Source organism: Drosophila virilis, chromosome 5 (genome assembly GCF_030788295.1).
Source record: "Drosophila virilis strain 15010-1051.87 chromosome 5, Dvir_AGI_RSII-ME, whole genome shotgun sequence".
Classification (NCBI taxonomy): domain Eukaryota; kingdom Metazoa; phylum Arthropoda; class Insecta; order Diptera; family Drosophilidae; genus Drosophila; species Drosophila virilis.
Window position 1 is genome coordinate 17,727,145 of NC_091547.1, and position 24,371 is coordinate 17,751,515.

A 24,371-nucleotide genomic window follows, 5' to 3' on the forward strand; every position below is an offset into this window, starting at 1 on the left:
AAATTGTTTGAATATATTATTGTGAGAATAATTCTATTAATTTTTAAATTTTAATGCAGTTGTCATGCGGAAGCTATGAAGCTGTCGCAAAAGCTTATCTTAACGCTTGACACGAGCCCCTATTGGTATGCTACACAGAATGTGACAAATTATCAGCCCACACACAGATGCACACACACACACGACTTACACACAGAAATATGGTTTGGCGGCCAAAGGGACAATAGATTTGGATTCATATACACACACACACACATATAAATTCGATAGATAGCAATATGTGTGGGACAGCAAAAGGTAAAATGTGAAGGCGTGAGTGATATACGTTAGCGTTTGTATGTCTGGGATTAGTCGGACATACATATGCAAGCCAGCGGTCAGTGTTCAAACTTGCCAGGGTCGCGCTGGTGTTTGCGTTCAGTTTTTGTGCTCTTTTTTTTGTTTCTTTTGTATATATATATTTTTAGCTAACCAGCTCATTTCCCATGCAGCCTTTTTTCTGTTTGCATTTTCTTTTTTGTTTGTCGAAAAGTTCGAACGTGCGACGGCTGCCAACTGCCAACTGCCAGCTGGAAGCTGGCAACTAGGGACTGGGAACTAGGAGCTCGGGGCTGCCAGGCGCGGTTTGCATTAACAACTATGAGAGATTTATGCAAAAGTTATGCGCTTCTTAGTATCTGTTACCGTTAGTTTTATACGCCCTATACCGCGTCCTCCCCGCCACGGCACACGGCACAGCTCATTGAGCTGTCAGGAGAGTTTGGTTTTTCACCTGAGCTCCGGCCTTGGCGGTGGAAAGTGCTGCTAAAATGCGATTCCACTGTCATTGTTGCTGAATCAAATGTATTAAATATTTATTGAATTTATTTTTATGTGCTGCTCCCCGTCTACGGACCACTTGTTTGAGCTGGCGTGCGAAATGCGCGTTCGAGTTGCACTTAAGCTTACCCATCCGACCGAAAGTAGCCGCGGCAGCTGTGTGTGGGCGTGGCTAATGCACTTGAGTGCTGATTTCAAGCTGTAACCGAACAGACGTCACGTCAACAGCAACAGCAGCGGGCGATACAGACATACGCCAGACAATGCACTCACATCTCTGACCAGACAATTAAGGAAAAGTCAATCAATGTATTCAATGGGAAAACATGATCATCTAGTTGCTTTTCATACTGACTGACTAAGTAACCAAAAGCACTTTGATGTAAGCCTAGGCGAAGACAGGGTTAATACATATTTCTGATCAGTGCAATGTACTAAGTCGATCTAGCTGTGTCCCGTCCATCACAGCAATTACAAATGATAAAGACTCAAAGTCTTAAGTATTTGGTATATTATCGAATTTCAGACACAGCTGGAGCTTATCATTTCTGTTTGATAAAATCAATGAATAGTTTAAAAGCTGGATTCCCTTTTAGGCATCGCTCCATAAGTGTAGCAGCCAGAGAACATTTCATCTTTGGATACATTCCTCAGTGCTGCCAAGAAAATGGGTATTCGATGTGTTGCCTCGTGTTTGTGTATGTATGTAACATCAGCTCTACGTTCGGCTCAGGGTAACTCGTAGTTGGGCACACCCGACTAAAACACATTTAATTGTGTCACGTAAATGTACTCTTGAATTATTTATCTTGCACGTCAATTAATGATATTTATGCTGTTTTCCCTTTTTAATTGATTCTTAGAAAATAAACAATATAAATAATGAATGCCTGTTAATGTTATCATTGGTTTTATTTATCGTTATATGTATATGTATTACAATTCACGCTAGAAACTAAAAAGAAAGCACAACAAAAGTGAAATTCTACTGACGCACAATATTTTCATATAACAGAAATCAGAAAAAGTTTATGTGTATGAGATATATAGTATATAAGAGAGAAATGCTAAATGCTCAATGGGCGACAACGCGTTGCTTCATTTTAAATGCGCTTTAGACAGTAGCGGAGCAATAGATAAACAATAACAATTTCGGGGAACGGAAACAATGTGCGTGGGCGTCGACAAGTGGGTTGACGGTGGGTGTTGGGGGATGGGGGGCGAAACGGATAACGCTCAGTAGACAAATTTCTTTTGCTCGCCGTAGATGGACTCGTACAGCGAGGGCGCCAAGTGCTCGGCCAGGAATATTTGCAGCTTCTCTTTGGCAGTCACGGGCGTGTAGCGGGCCATGGGGAAGGTTCTAGTCACGGCATCGATGAGCACGCGTAGCGTGGGCTGAATGTCAGCGGCCTGAGGATGAAGCGCTCGTTAGCGTGCCACATATACAATGTAGATAAGCTCTCTGGCTGGGATTAGGCGCTTACCTGGCGCGAGTATTTCTCCACGGATGTCATGGCCGCCTCGTAGTAGTCCTCGCCGTAGGTTTTCTTCTGCTCCGAGGACAGCTGATTCCACATTTGCTTGGCCTGCAAGCAGACAAGAGTTTTAATGAGCTCCTCACTTATGTCGGCCATCTGCAACTATTTTAATGTAACCCACCCCCGCCCCCATCCCTACTTTGGACTGCCCAACTGGGGCATTATCGTAAAAACTGGAACAAGCTAAGGCAAGCTCTACTCTGCCGTGTCCTTGTCATTAAGCACGAAATGGCCAGGTGCATTAAAGGTTAGCAGTCTGTGCAATCTTTGTCAATGAAATTTAGCGACTTACCTGCTCGCGCAGCTCCGTCTCATTCAGCCAGCCGTTGCCTGGAGCAAACTCGCCCGCCGCCACTACGGACACATCCACGCCGCGTGTGCGCATCTCCTGGCGCAGGCATGCAGCGAAACAGTCCACGGCGGCCTGTGTGGCGCACTGGATGCCACGCACCGGTGACGGAACACGATTCAGGCCAGAGGTAAGGAATACCACACGTCCATGGGCGCGGCGCACCAGGGGCAAGAAGATTTGAGTCAAACGCGCGGCTCCTTAAAGTGTGGAAGAAGAATCGTAAAATGAGAGAAGTAAAGGGAGAAGTGGTGAAGCTCAAAACTCTTCCCAGCTGCACTAATATATTCAAGAGTGCACTTTAGATAACTATTATTTCGAATTATCCATTCAAAAGGACTTTTTTTTAAAAGCACACAGTGGCGCCATCTCTTACCGAGTAGATTCAGATCCAAGCTTTTGCGCAGCACTGCGAATGGTATCCACTCCAGTTCACCGAGGGCAATCCAATGGGCGCCATGCACCAAAGCCCACAGGCCCTCGGCGCCATGCGGCAAATGTTGAGAGACATATCGCGCAGCTTCCAAAAGCTGCCAACAGAGTTTAGAATGTATAAGGTATGAAACCAGGCTAAAAGCTTTGCACGCCAAAAGCTCTGCAACAACATTTTTGTAGACTTACACTCTTCTCGGAGGTAACATCCACGTGCAGCAGCTTCATGCGCCCCGAGGTCTCCTCCTTTAGTATTTTGGCCTCGTCCGAATCATCGATGGGCGTGTTAAAGCCCGCATAGATTGTAAAGCCCAGATCATCCAGTTTTTTGGCCAGATACCAGGCCAATGGCGAGTCACAGCCGGTTATTAAAACACCCTTGCCCGAAGCAGAAACCTGAATAGGTCAATGGACAAACAAAACAATTGGGTTTATTCAACTTTTGTTGTGATTCTTTCACCTTTTGTGAGAAGCCTCCTGAAGCCGTCAATTAATTAATGTTCAATAATTGTACAACCAATTAGCTATAAATCGAGTTGTATCTGTGTTTACTGTGTCTGATAAATGTGCCTATTTATATAATTTTGTGTGGGTGTATTTAAAAGTAGGCAATTAGCTAGCACTGTTTTCTCGCTTAGGTAATGTGAGACATTTGACCTTATCGAGCTGGCAAGAATGTTTTTAGATTTTGCATAAAAGGACATTCCTAATTTAAGATATATTTACGCTTGAAAGTGAGAGTCAATTAGAGTCACATTTATAGCTTACGAGCCGCTGTCGCTCAAGTTCGTTACAAGTTTAACATACTTTAACTTGTTGTCAACTGTTCAAGTCAGCGGAAGCTGCTTATTTAGACTTGCATAGCAGCCCAGGTCTTTGCCAAGAACATTGAGTTTCTTATGACAAAATTCTATAAATACATTTTGTAATTTCATAAATAAACATAAATAATTGAAGATGCGTTGTAGGGTTTCTTCTTTAAAATAATAGTTCTTTAAGTTTGCTATCGACTCTCAATCTGCTCTTTAATCAATCCGCCCCGTTGTGCCAACTGCCCGGTAAAGAGTTGCCAACTTGTTGGAGCCTAACTAGTTATCCTTTTGCAAAATTAATGTTCAAGGCAGCTGTCATCAACTTTGCAAGCGAACAAGCGTGCGTCAATATTTTTTTTGCATATTTCTTAACTTTCCAAAGAGGAAATAAATAATAAAAGTGCGCCATGCTTGTTGGCTTTTAAAGTTGGAATTTTCTTTTTAATTAAATTTTTTACTGTAGATCTTCTGAACAACGAGAATAAAAAAGGTTGGCTAGATGATTTTATAAACAAACTACATAATACAAATAAATAATATCCATAATCACTATAGAAAAATGAATTTCTTGTTTCCAGGTTATGTAAAATGATGAGGTAAAATGCTTTTTTGAGAATTCATACATTTATCTAAAGCTTTAGTTTAATAATTATTAAATCTCTTAAACTAATTTGAGCGGTAACTTATTGAATTCGTAAATTTCATTTTTAGTTTGTCTCAATTAGCGTAATTATAGCATTTTGTATGCTGATAGTTGAGTGCAGAAAAAGTCTTTTCGCTTTCAAGGGGCAATACTTTCTTAGTTGGCTCCGTCTTAAGCTCTGACCGACTGACTGCGAAATAAACACATGCGCAAATTCGTGCTAGCAAGACACACACATACCCAATTACACACGTACAACACACACACACACACACTCATGCACAAAATAGACTAAGAAAAGAAGAGCAAAGGAACAAAACGTGTGCATTGACACTTCCGTATTAGACACACGCGCCTTGTGGCTGACATGGTGTAGAAGTGTGTGTGTGTGTGAGTGTGTGTGAGTGTGACTGCCTATGTGTGGGTGTATCGGATGCTCGGCACAAAGGAAAATCGCAGTTTGTCCAAGTCAAGTCAGAAAGAAAGACAGCTGGACAGCTAGACAAACAGGCCGAGAGACTGGAGGCTGGAGAGGAGTGGGCAACAGCTAGGTTGCCTTTGGTGGTAGTGGTGCCATAATTCATCATGCCATTAGCCAATATATAGTAATAGTTTGTCACAGTATTGGTAACGGCTCAAGTGGTGCGTCTCTAGTGCGTCAATTGTGAGCCCAGGCTGAAGTTGGGTCCCGGGGGACGAAGCTCATTGTTCAAGCTATTAAACGGTTATAAAGTGCTCGTAAAATTGTTAAAAAATAGAAGAGAAAAAAAGAAAACTGGAATAAGCAGAGAGAAGCCTCGTTGTCTGCGCATTATTATTGGCTATGCTGTTGACACCCATTAAGACTGGCCAACATTTTATTGGTGGCTATAAGTGTGTGGGCTTATCAAATCTGTGGCATTAATAAAAATTGAAATAACTATAGTCGGACAGGAGTCAGAGTTTCCTGTGCCCACACACACCACATCACATCCCCAAGTGTCAGCTGTTTTGTAAGTTTTGGTCGAAGGCAGCGACAAGTTTTTCAGCTGCTATTTTGTGGTTGTTGCTTTTTATGCGACTTTACTTATTTTTGCCATAAACTTTTGGTCAACTTTTGCTGCTTCTGCTGCTGCTACGTGCCGCTGCAAGGCTGCCATTCTGCCGGGCTGCCAGTATCCACTGGCATTACTTTTTTGCTTAGCCACCCAAAATTTATTGCGGTTTTGCTGGAAATTACTTTAAAGTTTGCGCGAGTAAATTGCGGCTAGTAACAAAAACCAGTGCTGACTTAACGGGAATTGCTCAATTAAAATCGAGCAAAAAACCGCGCAACAAAATATTTAGAGTCAATTAAATGCTGTCCATGTCTGGGGAGGTGAGGCAGGCGTGAGGGCAGCCTGCAACAGTTTGTACAAAATGTACAAGAAAATTCCTAAAGTGCATCGAGCGTTGAGGTTTTATTTTTAGATTCCTTTCAAGCGCCGCTCCACAAATCGATCACGTTTCGCATTGAATTGCATTTTTTATTAAGCTCTTAGCAAGGCAAGGCCAAGGAAGTCGACGTGAATGTTTTAAAAACGGCTTTAAGTTTTTTCATTAAATAGTTTTCATATTTGCAACAGATCTAACGAGTTATCTAATGAATTGTGTGCTGGATTTTGTTACAATAAGAAAATGACGAAATTTTAAAATTGTATAAGCTGTTACGTAAAGAGCTGGAGATATCTCAGATGTGGGGGAACGCATTCACGTTGTTTTCCACTCAATTATTATATATAACGCATATAACAATAATGACAAAAGCAACAAAACTGAAACATTTTTTATGCTCATTTATAAATTATAAACTTTGAAGTAATATTTATAAAATAAATATGCAACATTTAGTTGGAGACAGATAGCTGAAGTTTTTATATTTTTAATTAGTACCACCCCGTTTTTTTATATGTAGTTTACTTAATAAACTAAAATCAATTGTATTTTAAAAACCCAGTTGCTTGCTACAACAAAACGACCCAAGGAGATCTGCAAGCCTGTCGCCAATTATCAGTTGAGCTTCCTGCCTTTCTCACCTTGCCGCTCGGCTTGCTGTCAAGTGGCACCGAAAAGTGGCACCAAACGCCACTTGCACCACTTTAACAGCTTTTTGTGCTGCAACAGAAAAGTGAAAGTGGAAAACAAGAGCAGAAGCATGCCAAATCAAAAAAGCAGGCATAAAAAGTTTTGACAAAGTGCAGTTGGGCTACGTGCAAGGCATAAAGAGGCCGACACAACGTTTGACTAGAGCCGTGTCGTCAGCTCAGGAAAAGGAGATGGTGCAGGCGGGGCAAACAAGCAAAGGACGCATCGCAACGTGTGCCTTTAAGGTGGCAGTCATGTCGTGTGTCTGTAAACACGGCAGGATGCGGTTGCACGTCGCTCGCATTGGCTTTTTATAAACGTTACCAAAATAGACGCGAGTTGCATGCCCCAAAATAGGCAACAGCCGACAGCCAACAGCCAAGAGTCGCAGTCGCAGTCGCTGTGGGGGGGCGTGTGTCAATCAACTCGGGCATTTAACAGAGCTGTTCTTTCCAGCCAAAGAGTCGGGTCGAGTTGCAAACGTAGCCGTGGCCCTAGTCGGAGCGGAACTATTGTTAAGCGGAAATGCGCCGGCTTTATGAAGGGGCATCAATTGCGTTTTACTTAAATGCATCCTCAATTGCATTTTAATTGCAAAGAGCAGTAGATTTACGAGCAGTGTTGCGCAGCAGGTGTTATCTGCAACCAGAAACCAGCAAACAGCAACCTGCAACCTGCAACCAGCAAGTAGCAACCGGCACAATCGGGCGATGGGCAAATTTTGCGCGCACTTTTAGCCAAATTTGATAAATGTGCGACTGGCACGCGATTTGCCGCCAACCAAGCCATGGGACTTGCCAGGGATGTGGGCGTGGACTTGGGGCGAAAGATTCATTAATTTTACCATGCGCACACAGCGTATACGTAATATTTGTATAGTATGTATAATGCATTATGCTGCCCCAATGTGCAAACTGCAACAAGTTAGCAGCATTTAATGAAATCAAATTGTGCCTAAAGCCTCTGCCAGGTGTAGAGTATAGAAGGGCCTGAGTGGGGCAACCGGATAATCTGACGCATTTGACTAAGCGACCGAGTCGGGGTTGGCACTTTCTCTGCGTGGGTGTGTTGAAAGTTATGCGTGCAAAATGTAAACAACAAAAACAACAACAACAATAACAACAGCGACGACGACGACGACGACGACGACAAGCAGCAGTACACACATGAACCCGAGCACATGGTTGGGGCTTCATTTGCGAGTTATAAATTTATGACTATCAAGGGTTTAGAGCGGAGTCCATAGTCGTGGACACTGGGGCCAGCCAGGTGTATATATTCTGAGAAAAATGTGTGTGTTTATTTTGGGCGAGAGTGAAAAGATGCCGGAACATAAAAAATAAATTATAGAAAAATGTAAATAAGCCCATGGATATGTGAAAATTAAATGAAATAATATGAAATATATTCCAAGTGAATCACAGAATCAAATTATATATCTGACAATCCCAACAAATAAAATATATTTGCGCGCCAGTACAAACTGGTTAAATACTCCCCGAGGAGAATATTCCACCGAAGTTCTTCTTGAAAGCGCAAACTAATTTTGCTGTTATTTTTTTATTCAATCTATTCTGAGCTGTTGGCTACAAAATATCTATTAGTTTTAAATTTAAAATGAATATTTTTATAAATAAAAAGCTTGATGGAATTTGTTGCCAAGCAATTAGTAAGAAGAAAATAAAGTAAACAAGTAAGAGGTTCTAGTCGGGAGCTCCCAACTAGGGGATACCCTGAACCCTCTTCTTCCAACATCAAATGCATACATATATATATGCTATTTTAGAAGCAACATATCATGTTTCGTGACTCTAGCTCTTATTATTTACCAAAATTGCTGAAAAAACAGGATATCAATATCGATTTCAAGTCTATAGCTCTTATATGTTCTGAGATCCTTGCGTTCATACATACGGACGGACGGACGGACGGACGGGCGGACGGACATGGCTAGATCGACTCGGCTATTGATGCTGATCAAGAATATATGTACTTTATGGGGTCGGAGATTTTGGTTTTTGGATTTTGCACAAATACAATATACCCTTATACCCATTTTAAATGGGTTCAGGGTATAAAAACATATAAAGCCCATTTTTAAGCAGGCTCCAAGTTTTAATAAACTTTTCTCAGCTTCTCTCAGTAGACGTGCAGCATCGAGTCTTGGCTTTTCGCAAAGCAAAATATATTGTAGGCAACGGGCTGAGTGCTCCAGTGATAAAAAGTGAAAGAGAAATGAGAGCGTTGCCATCTTTGCCGCTCTCATTCCCTTTTGCGCACTTTGGCGCATTGTTTTATCTATATGTATATGTGTTTTTTATGCGCGATGTCGCTGTCCTTGCCACCCACAGGCACTTCACTTGCAAACAAAATTCGCATGAACAAAAAAAAAAAAAAAAAATTAAAAAGAAAAGCAGGGAAAATACACGCTTGACCGCCCGAGAACCCCCTATAAATCTACATAAGTGGAATGCGTGGCTCCCGGTCGCAGGGTTTAAGTGAAAAATGGCGTACAAACCGCATACAAATTGTCCTCACAGTGCCATTATGAACAAGGCGACGAAATGCGCCAAAGCAAATGCTGAAACAAAGCGCTCAAAAGGCAACCGCAACGAAAATGAAAAAAATGAAGGGAAAAACAAAAAGTAATATATAAAAAAAATTTAAGGGAAACACGCACACGTACACGCACACGCATGCACGCATATTAAATCAGTTTCTAAAAATAGCCGCGAAAACAACAACAGCGTAGCCCATTCCAAAAACACAAAACCGACCAAAAAGTGACAACAAACTAAAATCCTCGCGAAGTGCAGGGCGAAAACAAAGAGAAAAAGCAGCAGCAAAGCTGGAAATGTTAAAAATATCAAATAAACGAAAGGAAGCAAACGCCAAAAGTCATTGAACGTGTAAATTAATAAATTAATTAACTGAAAAGTTAAAAACCATTTTTGTGTTTTTCTTTAGCACACACACGCACGCACATACACACACCTACTAGTGGAGGGATAGAGATGGTAGCAGCGAACAGATGCATTTCGTGACACGGCTAAGCACGAGCTAAGCATTCGGCTCACTCAGCCTGGAAGATAATATGGCTTTGTACGATATTAAGCCAGCAATTTAAAGAGTTCAGTATTTGCATACATATGTACATATAAAAGTATTGGTATTACTGTTGTTGCATATTATTAATTCTCAAACGAAACATTTGCTTTCATTCAGGCGAAACCTTATCTTATTAGTCGGAAAGACAAATACTTCTTTCCATTGGATAATTGTGAAAGTGGAATCACATGGCAAGGAAAGGATTCTGATGGTTAGGATCCCCAATCTTGTCTCCTCCGTTGCAGGCCATATCGTGGCATATTAGATAAAGCCGTGTCGCGCCCAGCTCTAAGTGAAAGCCTCTGGCAACTTTACGCCATTCACATTCACATACACTTTTATAGGCGTTGGCAGCATTAAAGGCTTTTCGCATTGCGCATACGACGTGTTGTACGTTGTCTAGTTTAAGCCAGAGCCAATTTGCAGCTTGTTTTCCCAACTTGCCGCGACTCGGCTCTTCTGGCAGACAACACGCAAAGCCTTTGACTTTGTGGCAGCCAGTCAGTCACTCATTACATGCCACAAGCTCACACATATTTCAACAAAGGTTTAATAAATGTTTTTTTCTCCTTCTCTTTGTCTTTCTCTCTCTGTTACTCTCTGTGTGTGCGTGCTGCTTTATGAAAATTTATCTATATTTAAATTGTGATTATATTTTGGTTAAGCTTTTGTTTAGTTTTCACCGTTGCCAAGCTACAAATGGCGCCCCGAGCTTTTGTGTTAATTAATATTTAGAGCAATATCTGAAGACTAAATGGAGCATACTCTGTGGGTAAACTTGTGAAGCTCTTTACTTTACTTATACTGCTCAAGCTAGAACTAAGTGCTTAGAAACGATAATTATGCATAAAATGCATATTAAGTGGATGTTGGCTATGAATATTCAGCATAATTGCCAGTCAAACAAGAACTTATAAGCTGCTCAACACACATATGTATAAAAGGTAATTAAAATAAACACTTTCTCATTGAAAACTTTTCTTCAGTCAGTCATTAAGTACTCAATTAAATATTGATATATTTATATTGTTGATGTTAATGTATTTATTTTATATAGTGGACATCTATGGCTCGTCTTGGACATGATCCACTAACCTCGTTGATAAGATATGCATATATATATATATATATATTGATCTCCACTTCTATTAAAAATGTCTTTCAAGTGCATCGAATAATGAACTAAGTGCTGGAATCAAAGGTTTCCGCCCATGTTAGTCTTGAGGTGAAAATCTTCAAGCTGAAGAATAAACTTAAATAAATAAATATTAAACTTTTGGCCCGTATTTGACACCCAAAAACGTATCACATAATAAAAGAAAAGTATATAAGCGAAAGTTCCGTCGATATTTAATGTCCACCAAATATTTCTTGACAAATTGCCGATAAATAAGTTCTCTTGCTACACATAGTAAGCAGAATAATCGATTGTCATATAAGTATTCAGATTATGACCATGGCTTAAGTTTTCTTCAAGCCTATTTTCGTGTAATTATGCCTGACCACAGTCCTTGGCTCACGTTTTTAGCCAAGTGGGTGCTCATATCTGCCCTAATTCAAGCTATTAATTCTCTACCCAAACGAAGATTGTTAAGTGCCGAGTAACCCAGTTGGTTGCTCATAAGCTGCCGACTGCCGGCTGCCATGTGAAACGCAACAGCACCACACCAGATGATGCACATGCGATGACCAAAGGTCTATACCATAGCAGAATGTTAACCACTGTGTGGTTATGGTTGCAGTTTCGGATACGGCATAGTCCACGACTTTGGGTTCGACCTAATGAACAGCGGTGACGGTCTTTATGCAGCTGCAGGGAGAGAGAGAGAGTGACCGTGCGGCTGACAGGGGCAGAGGAGGACAGCGGAATGCAAATGTCAAATGCGAAGCAATTTCTGATTTTTGGGTGGCTATTGGCTGCTCAACTACCTGACTCTTTGGCTCTGCTCGGCTGCTGTTTCCAATCATTTGGTTATTTTGCCATTTGCGACGCACATGACCTTTGGCCCGTTGGCGTTGGCGTTGTGGCTGCGGTTGTGTCATGTGCAATTGGTTTTTCATTTAACTAAAATGCGCAGCAAATTGTTGTACGGAAAACAGTAAACAGACTGCAGTCAGCAGTCAACAGTCAACAGTCAACAGTCAACAGTCAGCAGTCAATAGTCAACAGTCAGCAAGTCAGAGCAGAGAGCAGCGAGTTGTCAAGGCGTTTTAATGGCGTGCAATTCTTAGAAACGCAATCGCGTATGGGCCACATGAGGCATGTCCTTCGTTTTAGCCATTGTCAGGCCGGGCACGCCAACGACCTTGCCTTAACATGTTCTCTGGAGGATGAGTTTGTGCATGCGTGTGTGTGTGTGTGTGTGTGTGTGTGTGTGTGTGTGTGTGTGTGTGTGTGTGTACGTGTGTGAATCAACAGGCCACGCGCGACACCATAAAAACGTAACGGAAAAGAGCTCGGGCAACAGAAACGTGGCAACTGGACAAAAACACAGGCAGCACAACGAAACGCAGCTTCGCACATGATGACATTTTATGATGTTAAGATGTGTGTGTGTGTGTGTGTACGGGTGTGTGTACAAGTCTGTGCATGAGAACATGAACTGGCCGCGTTTTATGTAGCCTTCAGCGAACGGCGCGCTGCGCCATTGTTGCATGTGCCCAGGAGAGCACAGCACACAGAGACAGTAGAGCAGGGAATAGGTTTGGTTGGGGAGGAGGGTGCCACTAGAAAAGCTGGACGCAGTCTACATAATTGACAACGGTGCCTGTACTTTGCAGGCTGCAACTTTTTCTTTGTGCCCGGAAAACACACACAAATCAGCGTAAAATTTGTCAACGCTTTAGCTTTTATGAAGCTGTAAATGCGACAAAGTGCGCAGCTCTTCAGGAAGCGAACGCTTCTCTGGGGCCAAAAGGAGAAGCAAAAACAACAGAAAAACACAAGTAACATGTTTGGCACGCAGAAGATGAAATACCCTTGTCGACATATGGCCTAGAGGCTCATTTTTTGAGGAATTTTTTCTTACAAGAAATATCGGTTGTAAATTTCTAAGGCAGTTATATGACATTCTGGTCCGATCCGAACTTGCAAAGTTTCTTGGCGGTAGTTTGAAAACATAGAAAACTTATAATACCTGCTGTAAGAGTATATAACAAGGTGAACTGCTTGGGAGATAGGCAAGTCCCTTCCTAGTTAAAGTAACATTGTAAGTGGTCAAGTTTCAGCTGAATTTATGCAATGTATTTCGATTGGAATAACGGACTTATCTTAGAACTATTCGAATTAAGCAAACTTTTGTTATTCAGACAAAATACAGAAACCCAGATATAAGAAAACTAAGATGAGCTGATTTAAGAAACGTTTTAAAAGTATCTTTAAATATATAAACAAATATGTAGTGTCAGTTATTTTATAATTTTTGGATAAATTTACGATTTGTATTTGTATGTAATAATAATAATACATGGCTGCAACAGGTTTTTAAATAAATATAAAAATGCGATGGCTTTAATATTCTGTCTCAGTATGTTGCGAAACTCATTACGTAGAATATAAATTAAATTTATTTGTTGCGCAACTTGCAGGACTTTCGATTGCACATAAGTTTTTATTTAATTCCTTAAGTATTAATATCCATCGTTATATAGCTGTGCAATCTGATTAACTTTCATTGCCTGCACCTGCATGCACTCTGAAACGTAGCTTTTTAGATATATTTCACCTGCGGCAACGCATCAATTTGAAAGTTTTGCGCACACACGGAAATTCTAGCGGGATCTTTGAGGAACGCTCGCGTTAGCTACTCGAGTGGTTGCCATTGGGGCGGGCAACTGAGTAACTAACCCAACAAGTGGAGGATAAACTCCGCTGCTCTGCTGCTCAGGTGTGCCCGGAACTTTGTCTATGACAGTTGAGTAAACTTGCCAACCAGGACGGTGGGGCTGGTGGTGGGGCGGGCTGCATGTAGGCGGCAAAGTTCAAAGAGCACGCGTCCGGGCTAAAAACTGTTAAAGAGAATTCCAGATGCCGCAGCCAATTACATTTTAATACGTCAGTTAAGTACGCTCTAAAATATGCAAACAATGTGGCGGGCGGCAGCTAGCGGTCGGCGGGTGGGGGGTGTTGGGCTGAGCGGGTTGGTCAGGTTGGGCGTCAGACCGAATGGGGAGCTGGCTTAACTGAGCGAGCGTGTTAAGCAACTGCTCATTAGTGGCGCTTACATGAAGCTATTAATTCAATTATTTACACTGCGACAGCGACAGTGCTGGCAGTTGACATCGCCGCACACACACAATGCGCACACACGGGGCGTATAAGTAATGTCTAATTCCGGGAACTCCGGCTCCTGGCACTGCGGCACCGGGCACAACTCTTGCGGGGCAATGCTTAATTATGCGTAATATGCTAAGTGTAATTGGCGACGCTGCAGCTGAAATGTGACACGCCGACAGGACACTTGTACCTGCATTCAAATGGAAGGCATATATCAAATGATAGTGTCTAATGCATTGCCGTTATGCAGCCGCTTGGGCTGCGCTTATGAGCATTTCATTAGCTGTGCATTTACATTTCATTGCTCGCGAATTGTGCTGCATATTTTCAGGCGCGGCGTCAGCAGCTGCCAAATGTGACCGGAGAGGTACGTGTGTGCCTCGTGCCGAATTCCATGTGCGTGCCTCTGTGCGTGTGTGTGTGCGTGCGTATAATTTAATTTGACAATCGTGACAGAAAAACGAAATGCGCAACGTGATGCGCAAAACAATCAAACGTGACAGCCAAACAGTTCAACGACGCCGAAAAGAATACACAAAAAACAGGCCACGTTGTATTTGGGACCTATGGAATATAGGGAATACAAAAAAAAAAAAACAATATTTAAGAACAGAAATAATAGAATCTAGAGTGGCAGGTGCTCAGTATCCTATGTCTTTATGATTTTATTTGTTATTGACAATCTATGACAAAGCAAGGCTTGAAACGCAAAAGCGAGCATAGCTAGTTGAAACTGTAAAGCAACCAAACTCTTTGAAAGTTACTTAACCAGGAATTGACAACTTTATATAAATCCATATAATATAATTTTTTGTATATGTCAAATTTTTGGTAATATCCTAAGGTTCACAAATGCCTGCTTCTGTATTGGCCTTTTTGACATATTCAAAAAACAAATAGGAAGACATGCAAGAATCGCGTTTTCCCCCTTTTCATGGCCGTTGAGGGTTAATAGTTGCTGTTGCCAAGTCGAACTAATCAAAGCCGACGACATCATTTTGCTTTGTGGCCTAATGGCAGAGGAGCTGATTTTCACTTTAAGATCCTGGTCCCGGTGCCGTTGCAGGGCGTTGACGCCCATTTCGACGCTCGACGCTCAACTGTAAACCGATTATGGGGCTGTGGCTGGGTCCCAAAATAGACACAGAGCTGCTTAGCACGGCATGAACAGTGGGTCCCACATGTATTTGGACTTGTGGAGATTTCTGAATATTTCACATTGAAGAGTCACAATTAAGCCTCAAAAATTATCTATGTGGAACATAATGGAAACTATGTCTAAATGAACAAATAATAATCATTACTAACAAAATACGAAGATATAAATAATTGTAAAAAGTATTTCTAGAAAACAGATAATTTATCTAAATAAACGTTACTTAATAAAATATATATATATTTTTAAAAAATTTTAATATATAAATTGAGAAAATGTATATGCAATGTCAATGCCTGTTAATTATGCGATTTGTGTTTAATATATTTAGCGAGGGAAAAATCCAATGACAAAAGCTTGCTAAAAAATATTATATATTATGTAGGAAAAGAGCTTCCACTGTGCAGTGGTTACTCTAAGTGAACTGTTCGAAAATGTCGAAGCTGCGGCTAAGTAAGTAGCTATATGTCTATCTGGTTGGATGTCTATCTGCCAGGCTGTCTGTCTGTCGGACAGTTACTTAACTGTGTGTTTGTGTGTGTATGCTGTGAAGCTATGCGTTTGAAATTATAGAAAATGGCAAAGGTCGCATGCGTGCCGAGCCTTGACGCATTTGATTAGCCTTTAGCTGAGGCTGTATTCGATTTACGACATCGACACGCTGCCAGTGACGACGTCAGCATCTGGTCTCGGCATCGGGAAAGCTCACACAATTGTATTAGCGCTTTGCCATTTGTTTAAGCATATTTGTTTTTATTTTTATTGAATTTAAAGCGCCAACTGGCATCGCCAGCGTCAGCAACTCGCAGCGTCCTTGTGCTGAGGTCATACGCTGCGTATAAGCAACGTCAAGAGTGGCCCAGTGTCAGGGACGAAAATTTCCATGGCTGTTCCTGCTGCTGCTGCTGCTACTGGTGCTAGTGCTGGTATAACTATTGCTACAGGAGTTGCCATCCAGAGTTGCAGCTGCAGCTGTTAATTATCCAGTTGGCCTGGCTGCTTATTACGTTAATGCCTGGTTGCATATCGCGCATGCTAGTAGAAAAGCAGCCGGCAATTGCCAGGACAATGCAAGCACATGCCAGTACACGTCCGGCTGTCTTATCAATGCAAAATGTTGCCTACGTGCCCCGGCACGACTATAAAATGTGGCCCAGCAGCACTTGTAATTGCCAGTCAGGCAGCAAATGGCCAACGTCAGCAGCATTGTGTCCTGCCTTATCCTGCGTTAGCCTGCTGGCAGTTAAGCTAATTAAAGTGCACGCAAATTTGAATTATCTGACGCCTTTTGTGGCCATTTTTGGCGCCATCGATATTTCAAGCCCAGTGGCCAGCAAATGAAGAAATATCTTTGGCACTATCTCCGCCGATTTACAATGAAACAAATGCCCGACAAATGGCACACAGAGTTGCCCTCAGCCTCAGCCGTATACATTTATTAGCAGACGAATAAAAGTATGTTTGAAGTAAAACAAATTGCGCATACGCAATGTGGCAATTTATGCGGCTAACATGCACGTTAATTCGTCTTGAGCAGAGCAAATTGCATGCGAAGATAAAACCTAAAGCGAAATCACAGCTATATTCACTGACATCATTCGAAATGAGAATGAGAATGAGAATGAAATGCGAATGGAATGTGCTAGCAGCAAATTAAACGTGTGTGGCATGTGGCAGCTAATGAAATGTACCACGAATCCAAATACAAATAGAACAGTCTGCGGCCACTTTCCACGTTCACCATTAAGAAATTTATTATTAAAGGTCAATGTTCGTGTTAAGTTAGGATCTCTGTTAGCAGAGTGCATACAAATACTCTCAAAGTAGGTATCACATAAATTTATTAGAACGAAAAAACAACAGCTATGCAATGGACATTTTTTCTCAATTTGTAATTTTCACTTGTATTTGAAAAACATATTTAATCGGCAGTAGTAGCAACCATTTAAGCTCTCAATCTTTATTTTGTATATTTTCAAACATGTCGAGTCTGTTGTTTCGTTGGAGCTCTTTAAATTTATTATTTGTTGAGCTTAAGCTCATTTCAAGCACGTGTATTTTTAAGCTTTTTATTTTATCAAGTATTGTTATACTTATTCATATTTCCATCTTATCTTCTACTTATGAGTGTTATATTTCTTACTTTTCCGCTTTCAGCTTTGAGCTGCCACATTTTGCGCTCTGTGCAATTTTCAACACTTTTCTCTGGCGTAACTTCAAATGCACTTCGAGTATTTTCTTTTCCTCTGCTTGGTTTTCTTATATACTCAAATTTGTATTCATTACCCGAGCAGTTGTAGCATGTTGTGTCTTTCTGCTCTGCTCCTTATCTGCTGCTTATTTATTTGTTTTTATTTTCATTTCGCAGTCAGTTCTAAAATATCAAACAAGACCAAGAGGGTCTTGGCAAGGGACAAATCCACAGCCAAATGTCGCTGGTGGTTAAAGGGGAAAAAAAAAACCCCAAAGCTGTCGCTCAGTTATTTGTCGTCAGTCCGTGGTGTACTCGTGTCCTTTTGTGCTGAGTTCTTGGCTTTGCCTATTTTTAGTTTCTAGTGATTTGTTTTGCCTACTATTGCTGCCCGGCCAGTCCTTTTGCCTATGCGCTTTGTTATTTTTGCGGTTTGGCACTTGTAACATGCAAATTTTTTTAGGCTCACACAAACAGAAGCCCCAGCTACCACCAGTCACCAGCCAGCAGCCAGACATGAGCCAAAGTTATGTCCCATCCGAAACTGAAACCGAACGCTCTTCCAGGCGTTGTCTCTGCCTGTGTTGGCATGTGGCCTGGGCTCTGGCTGGGCAACCGGAATGTGGTTTGCCTGCCGCCTGACGGCGTTAAAAGGATTAGAATGTCTGAAATGGACTTGTGGCATTCCTCAGAATCGCCTCGTGTGCGGCATTCAAATGTAATGCGTAAGGTGTTTGCATCTGCAATCTGTGGACTTACCTTTACAAAATGATAAAACAGCACGGCTCCCACCGTGGACAAGGCGAACCAAACGAACACCGCAAATGTTGAGATATTGGAAATGTTCAGCGCATGCAGCAGATGCGAACTGACAATGGCCGCCGCCTGGCAGAACAGGAACGGCATAAAAAGTCGCTCAAAGATGTCCCATGGAATCTCCGCCGATTTCTGTGGCAACGCCGAAATCGAGCCACGTCGCAACGAGGCGCGTCGCGAGGCACGGCGCTGAAATTAAAAGTAAAAATAACAAAGCTTTAATTAGTACTAAGTTCACTTGATTAGAAAACTTAACGATTATTACCATTTTCTGAATGTAATTAATAAAAGAAATTTGAAAGGCAATCCAATAATCATTTTTGCTATAATCGATATTAATAAATGTACAAAAATTCAAATGTATTGCAGTAAAAATATATCTTTTTTTGTTAAATATATTTTAGCAAAAAAAACCAAAGCTAAACTAAGATCAGCTTTGAAATAACATATTATCTTTTGATTTCTTACCTTTCCAACATATTTGTGGACTTAAGAGGAACTACTATTTTTTATAGCTTCAATAAAGACAATTGTTCTTACGCCAAATACGAAAAGATATCACAAGCTTGTTAAAGTTGTTTAGCTTCAGCTACTCAAATATGACTTTGCATTTTGAATTTAAATAAGTAACAAACCAAGTTTCATATTTATTTAAAATTCATAAGAAAAGTCTGGGCTCAATTGAATTTGAAATTTTTTACAAAAGATTTTTGCTTAACTTTAACTAGTTAATCCGTTGTTCTGATTTTGCATTCGTCCGAGGACAAAAACGTCTAATAACTTTTCGGGCTTGAAATGCGTCGTTTTTTTATTATTAATTTATAAGTATTTAGAATGCTCTGACAGAACTTTCGACTGGGTCACAACAAGTGGCAAAATATTGAATAATTCATTGCCCCAGTCAGGCAGTTCAGTTCTCTGTGTGATGAAAGCTCACAGTAGAAATGTTGCGGCCCCATGTGATGGGTAAATGTGTTGTTTAATCAGTTGCCAATATTTGTGTGCACATTATAAAAACAATTGATTTTCTCTTTTGTTTGCGTTTGGTTCAATAAACAATGCGCTTTTATTTAAATTATACAATTTGTTTTCTTCTCTGGCACGTCTTTAATCGCTGAATATATTGCGGTCTGTGCTCTTGAAAATTGTTCAATTGTTTAGATAGAGATTAGTGTCGCATATATTTTTGTTATTTGTTTATTGTTTCTTTGAAAATTGTTCTCGTAAAATATTTTGACCACAAATTGCTCATATTGATTCGAACTTTACCCTTTCTTCATTTGCAAGTCTAATGTCCAGGCACTTATGGGCTTTACAAACACAAAAGCCAAAGCTTAAACTTTGAGCCTTTCTTTATAAAATGTTGCTTTCGCTCTTAATTATATAGACATTCTTTGAAATACATATATACTTAATTAAGAAAAATAAATGCTAGCAACAAACCTTGCGCTTAGTTTTAATTCCAACATTATTGTTGTTTTTATTGTTTAATACTTTAAATTTACATTTATTTTCATATACTTTGCCTACACCTTGCTCACATTATTTAAGATAATTATATAGACATATTTTAAGAACCTGCCTTTTCTTCCGTTGGGAAATAATATATGTCTTAAACTAATTTATTTGGATTCTTGAATTTGTTTAAGAATCCCCGGTAGTTTATTAGAATACTGAGTTCCATAAATACTTTATCTAATCTCCAGGTTGACATTCTTTAAATAGCAACAATTTTAGCCAATAAATAAGAACGAGAGAGCCTGATTAGCCGCCTCCTAGATTTTTCTCTTTAAATAACCAAAACAGCATTTAAAATACATCTTTGCAAGCACGTTAAAGTGTTTCAAGCATTGTCATTCAAAATTTGTGCAACGAATGGAAATTTAATAATTGATTTCATAAAGTCGTGGACACAACTGTATTTATTATTCGTGCGAATAAATTTCCCATTAATGTTCATTTTCAAGGAAAACATTTAAGTTCCATTGAATTACTATATAATAAAAGAGCATAAATTCGTGTTAATTTCAATTCAATTTCTTTTGATGTATTTAAGTGGTTGCAATTATTTCTAGGTTCATTATGAACAGAGCTTTGCCTGCAAAAGTTCTATTTTGCCATTTTTGGTATTCTTGGAAGTGCTGAACCCAAATGAAAACAGACTAAATACACTTAATCATAAAAACAATATGCGAATAATTGAATTCGATTGAAATGAAAGATGCATAGAATGTTTTAATTGCATACGAAAAACCGCAAAACCCTAACTGCACGTCCGGTTTGCATCTATCATGGCCGCACCCACACATTGACATTGACATATAGCAATTACACATGACATATGTGTACACACACACGCACACACGAAGGTACACAAAAAAAAAAAAAAAAAAACAGATATACAGATACACATGTGTGTGTCGAATGTAAGTGCGCATGTAGAGTGGCCGTTAGGGGCGACCCAGACCTGGCTAAAAGGCATCCACGCCCATAAATCAACGACTGTGTGAAATAATCAAATGGTGGCATCTGCATAAATACGGCCAATTGATTTATTTGCACGAAAATAAACCAATTCTATTGCTGATTTTTGGCCAAATTGTAAAATGGTCTGGCTATTTTTACACCAGCTCGAAATAAATTGAAAGGAAATCGACGATTTCTTGTTCTTCCTTCTGTTGTTGCAGTTGTTGTTGTTTTTGAGCTTGAGCCAAACGCGTCGACCACATTGTCATCGCTGTACTGGCTCTACGTTTTCTCCCCCTCTCCTTCTTCTTGTTGTTGTGTGTGTTGACCTTGTCACAAATTTTCAGTTTTCTTTAATTCTCTTGCATTCTTTCATTAGGCGCAAGTTTCTGATCTGATCCACTAATTCTGCTGCTTCTTCTTTACTCTCTCCTCCCTGCCCGATTCGAAATGTGTGGCAACACTGTGGGAAAATTGTCCAACAAATCTATGCGTCATTGCCATTTCGTCATTGTTGTCGTGCCTCTTCTTCTGCTCACTTTCTCCGTCTTTATTTTTGTGTATTTCAACTTGTCATCAATCTTAAGTACTTTTTAACGCGCATGCATTCCCCTGATGGTGGGCGCAAGTTTCTGTGTAAACGCTGCGACCACTGTACTTCTGTTAATCTTCGAAATGTGTGGCAACTCTGTGGCAACATACTTTACAAAATCTGTGCGTCATCGTCATTTCGTCATCGCTGTTCTGCCTCTACTTCTTCGCCCCCTTCTTCCTTCTTCTTCTTTTTATGTGATTGACCTTGTCACTAGTCCTAAGTTTTCTTTTATTTTCATGCATTCTATTTTGTTTTTGGCATGGGTTTGTTTCTGATCTGATCCAATAATCCTGCCGCTTTTTCTTCACTCTCTGCTGCACTCTCGTTACCTTCGAAATATGTGGCAACTCTACAAAATCTGTGCGTAGCTCTCGAAACTTTTACTTGGATTTAAGCAAATATTTTTTATTTATTATGCTTGATCTGGTTGCTCAGCTGCCAGCAAAATTTAGTTTCTGTTTTCTTTTCTTTTTTTTTTTTAGCGGGGGGGAGGGCGTATAAAAAAACTTGTGAATGTTGGGCCCGTAAATCAGTTTGGTTTGTCGCCGGGTCGGACAATATTAATAGGCCAAAGATTTGGAAATATTTTTAGCTATGCCGCAAACAACATTTTGTGTGTGGGTTTTGCATAGAAATGCTTTCAATGGAATCAAATGGAAAATTCTGGCAAAATACCCAAAAGAAAAGATTTCGTAAAGGTCCATTAGAAAACGTTTTACGACTGCGCAAATTACTGAGCGGATATGTTATGATTTCATAAATATAATTTTAATTCACAAAAAATTATAATTTTTGTCGATCTAAGTTAAGAACCTTGGGTAAAATCGGAAAATCATACTTATAATAAGAACTTATTCCGGGCAGTCATAAATGATTATAGATCTAAGCAATAAAGTTTTCTGATGTCTTTATATGCATACCATGTGAATATATATAGATGTATATATATATATATATATAAATATATATATAGGGATGCACTTTTATAGCACTTGTGATTCTTGGCAGCTGTTGACCCAGTTGGAACTTGGCCATTAAGTGAATTTTTGTAATTAATTTTACGGGGCGCGTTGAAGCCCTCAAGAGTTCCGCATGTTTGTTAACAGACCGAAGCGGCAAACATTTTCTTGGCCAAAATGGGCGTGTTCGCCATGAATGCTTCGACTGCGGATTTGCGAATTTGTCTATTGGCATTTCTGGGTTAAGCTAACTGGGCTAAGTGTGGCTAGGTACACAGTTGGCTTTGTGCGGCTGCCTGTTTGGGCCGCAATCAATTTGGCTTTGGGCTTACGTAAACAATGCGCTTTACGGAACTTGCGGATATAAGTATCTATATACGTTTATGTTTACTTACCATATTGTTATCAAAGACCTGCATGGCGGCTGCTGATGCTGCTGCAGCGGCTGTTAGGGAATGGAATATTGAGGAGATGCTCGTTTAAATCCTTTCATATATAATTACAGGGTATTCTCTTTGTCAATTCACTCACTTTCACAGCGTAGCTTATTATATAAATTAAATGAGTTCCAAGGAACGGGTTGCTAAAGAATTTGGAAAATATTTCAAAATCGTTTTTCGCGTTCGGCTCGTGGCTGGGCGCACTGAAACACGACGTGGAACAAAGCGAGGAGCTGCCTGAGGCTGGCCGATCGCTGCCTGCAGCTGGCAGACGTGCGCAGTCGACGCCAGCGTCGCTGTCGGCGTCGACGCCGTCATCTGTTGTATTTCAAAATGGGCTGCAACGTACGAAAGCGCCGCGAGATTTGTCGTTTTGATTTTTTAAAAATATATCTCAAATACATGGAAATGCGTATGTAGATACAGGCACAGACAGAGATACACCTACAGATAGTGATACATATATGTATATTTGTTTGAATTTATTTATTTAAATTTGTGTGCCGCACAACTGCGGCTGACGCAGACGCCATGAATGTTCCGCATTTAAATATGATTATTATTAATATTTTTGCACTGGATATTTATTTTCCACAATTCTCATGTATGCTGGCCTATAAGAATGTGTAAATACATTTATCTAGCTTCACTTTTGGCGGTAAATACACACACACATCGGCAGACTAGACAGCAGCCATCACATTTGAATATTGCTTTAAAAACTCGGGCACATTGAATAAAAAAACGCATTAATATTTATGAGTCTGTGAGAGGGCGCTTTGCTATTGACCCCCAATGCTTTGCTCCAGGGTTCACTGGAGTTTTTTCTTCTTCATTATTTTTGTACCCTGAACCCATTAAAAATGGGTATAAGGGTATATTGTATTTGTGAAATATCCAAATGTATGTAACAGGCAGAAGAAAGCATCTCCGAACCCATAAAGTGTATATATTCTTGATCAGCATCAATAGCCGAGTCGATCTAGTCATGTCCGTCTGTCGTCCGTCCGTCCGTATGTATGAGCTATAGACTTGAATTTTAGATGTAGGTGCTCCTAGTGCCTGCGCAGATCGAGTTTGTTTCCGACAATCGATAACTTACTCCGTTTCCAAGCAATCGATAAAAGTCGATATCGATATCCGTATCATGTCACGAAACATGATATGTTGCTTCTAAAATAGAATATATATATGCATTTGATGTTGGAATAAGAGGGTTTAGGGTATCCCCTAGTTGGGAGTTCCCGACTAGAACCTCTTACTTGTTATTTATATTTATGTGTACTTTTTGGGTTAGTTCAGTATGCCGTAACTTTTCTTGTTTTCATTTTGATATTGTTCATTTACAAATTGCATTTTCGCTTTTTATTAAAATGCTCTGACCAGGACTTGCTGCATATACGAAATGCTGTCGGTATCTGGATATGGCATAAAATTCAACTATAAGCTGTGGGTGGGCAAAACAATATTCTCTGCTACACGAAATTGCAATAATAATTCAAATGCATTAAATTTGTGTGTTTGCATTTGCCACAAATTTAAAGCTGAATCGATCTCGGGCTTTTCTGAAAGCTCTGATCAATAAGGATCAAATGGGCCATGCCTGGCCTTAAGGTTCAGCTCTGTTTGCACATCTCAAAAGTTTGTGTAGAACAATTAAAGTAT

The 24,371-nt window shown here is 40.3% G+C and overlaps 1 protein-coding gene across 2 annotated transcripts; it reads right to left on the minus strand.

Annotated features, from left to right (window-relative positions):
• Window positions 1-1,712: 1,712 nt before the first annotated feature.
• LOC6625646 (D-beta-hydroxybutyrate dehydrogenase, mitochondrial) lies at window positions 1,713-22,944 on the minus strand. 2 transcript variants are annotated; one of them, XM_032436992.2, is made up of 8 exons: window positions 22,798-22,944; window positions 22,662-22,711; window positions 18,190-18,435; window positions 3,331-3,537; window positions 3,086-3,239; window positions 2,653-2,909; window positions 2,307-2,408; window positions 1,713-2,232 (listed from the first exon to the last, which is right to left on the minus strand). In XM_032436992.2, the coding sequence occupies exons 2-8, from the start codon at window positions 22,683-22,685 to the stop codon at window positions 2,056-2,058; spliced, it is 1,167 nt and encodes a 388-aa protein (XP_032292883.1). In that variant the 5' UTR covers window positions 22,686-22,711; window positions 22,798-22,944; the 3' UTR covers window positions 1,713-2,055. The 2 variants fall into 2 exon arrangements, with proteins under 2 accessions (XP_032292883.1, XP_032292884.1); XM_032436993.2 differs by having other exon boundaries at window positions 22,770-22,911.
• Between the last annotated feature and the right edge of the window lie 1,427 nt (window positions 22,945-24,371).

Bases quoted from the DNA above. Each gene is read 5' to 3' on its own strand.
- LOC6625646 (XM_032436992.2), bottom strand. From the start codon at position 22,685: ATGCAGGTCTTTGATAACAATATG. The intron at 3,240-3,330 runs GTAAGTCTACAA...CTCTGTTGGCAG, and splicing joins ATGTTACCTCCGAGAAGAGT to CTTTTGGAAGCTGCGCGATA. The intron at 2,409-2,652 runs GTAAGTCGCTAA...GTCTGCTTGCAG, and splicing joins AGACGGAGCTGCGCGAGCAG to GCCAAGCAAATGTGGAATCA.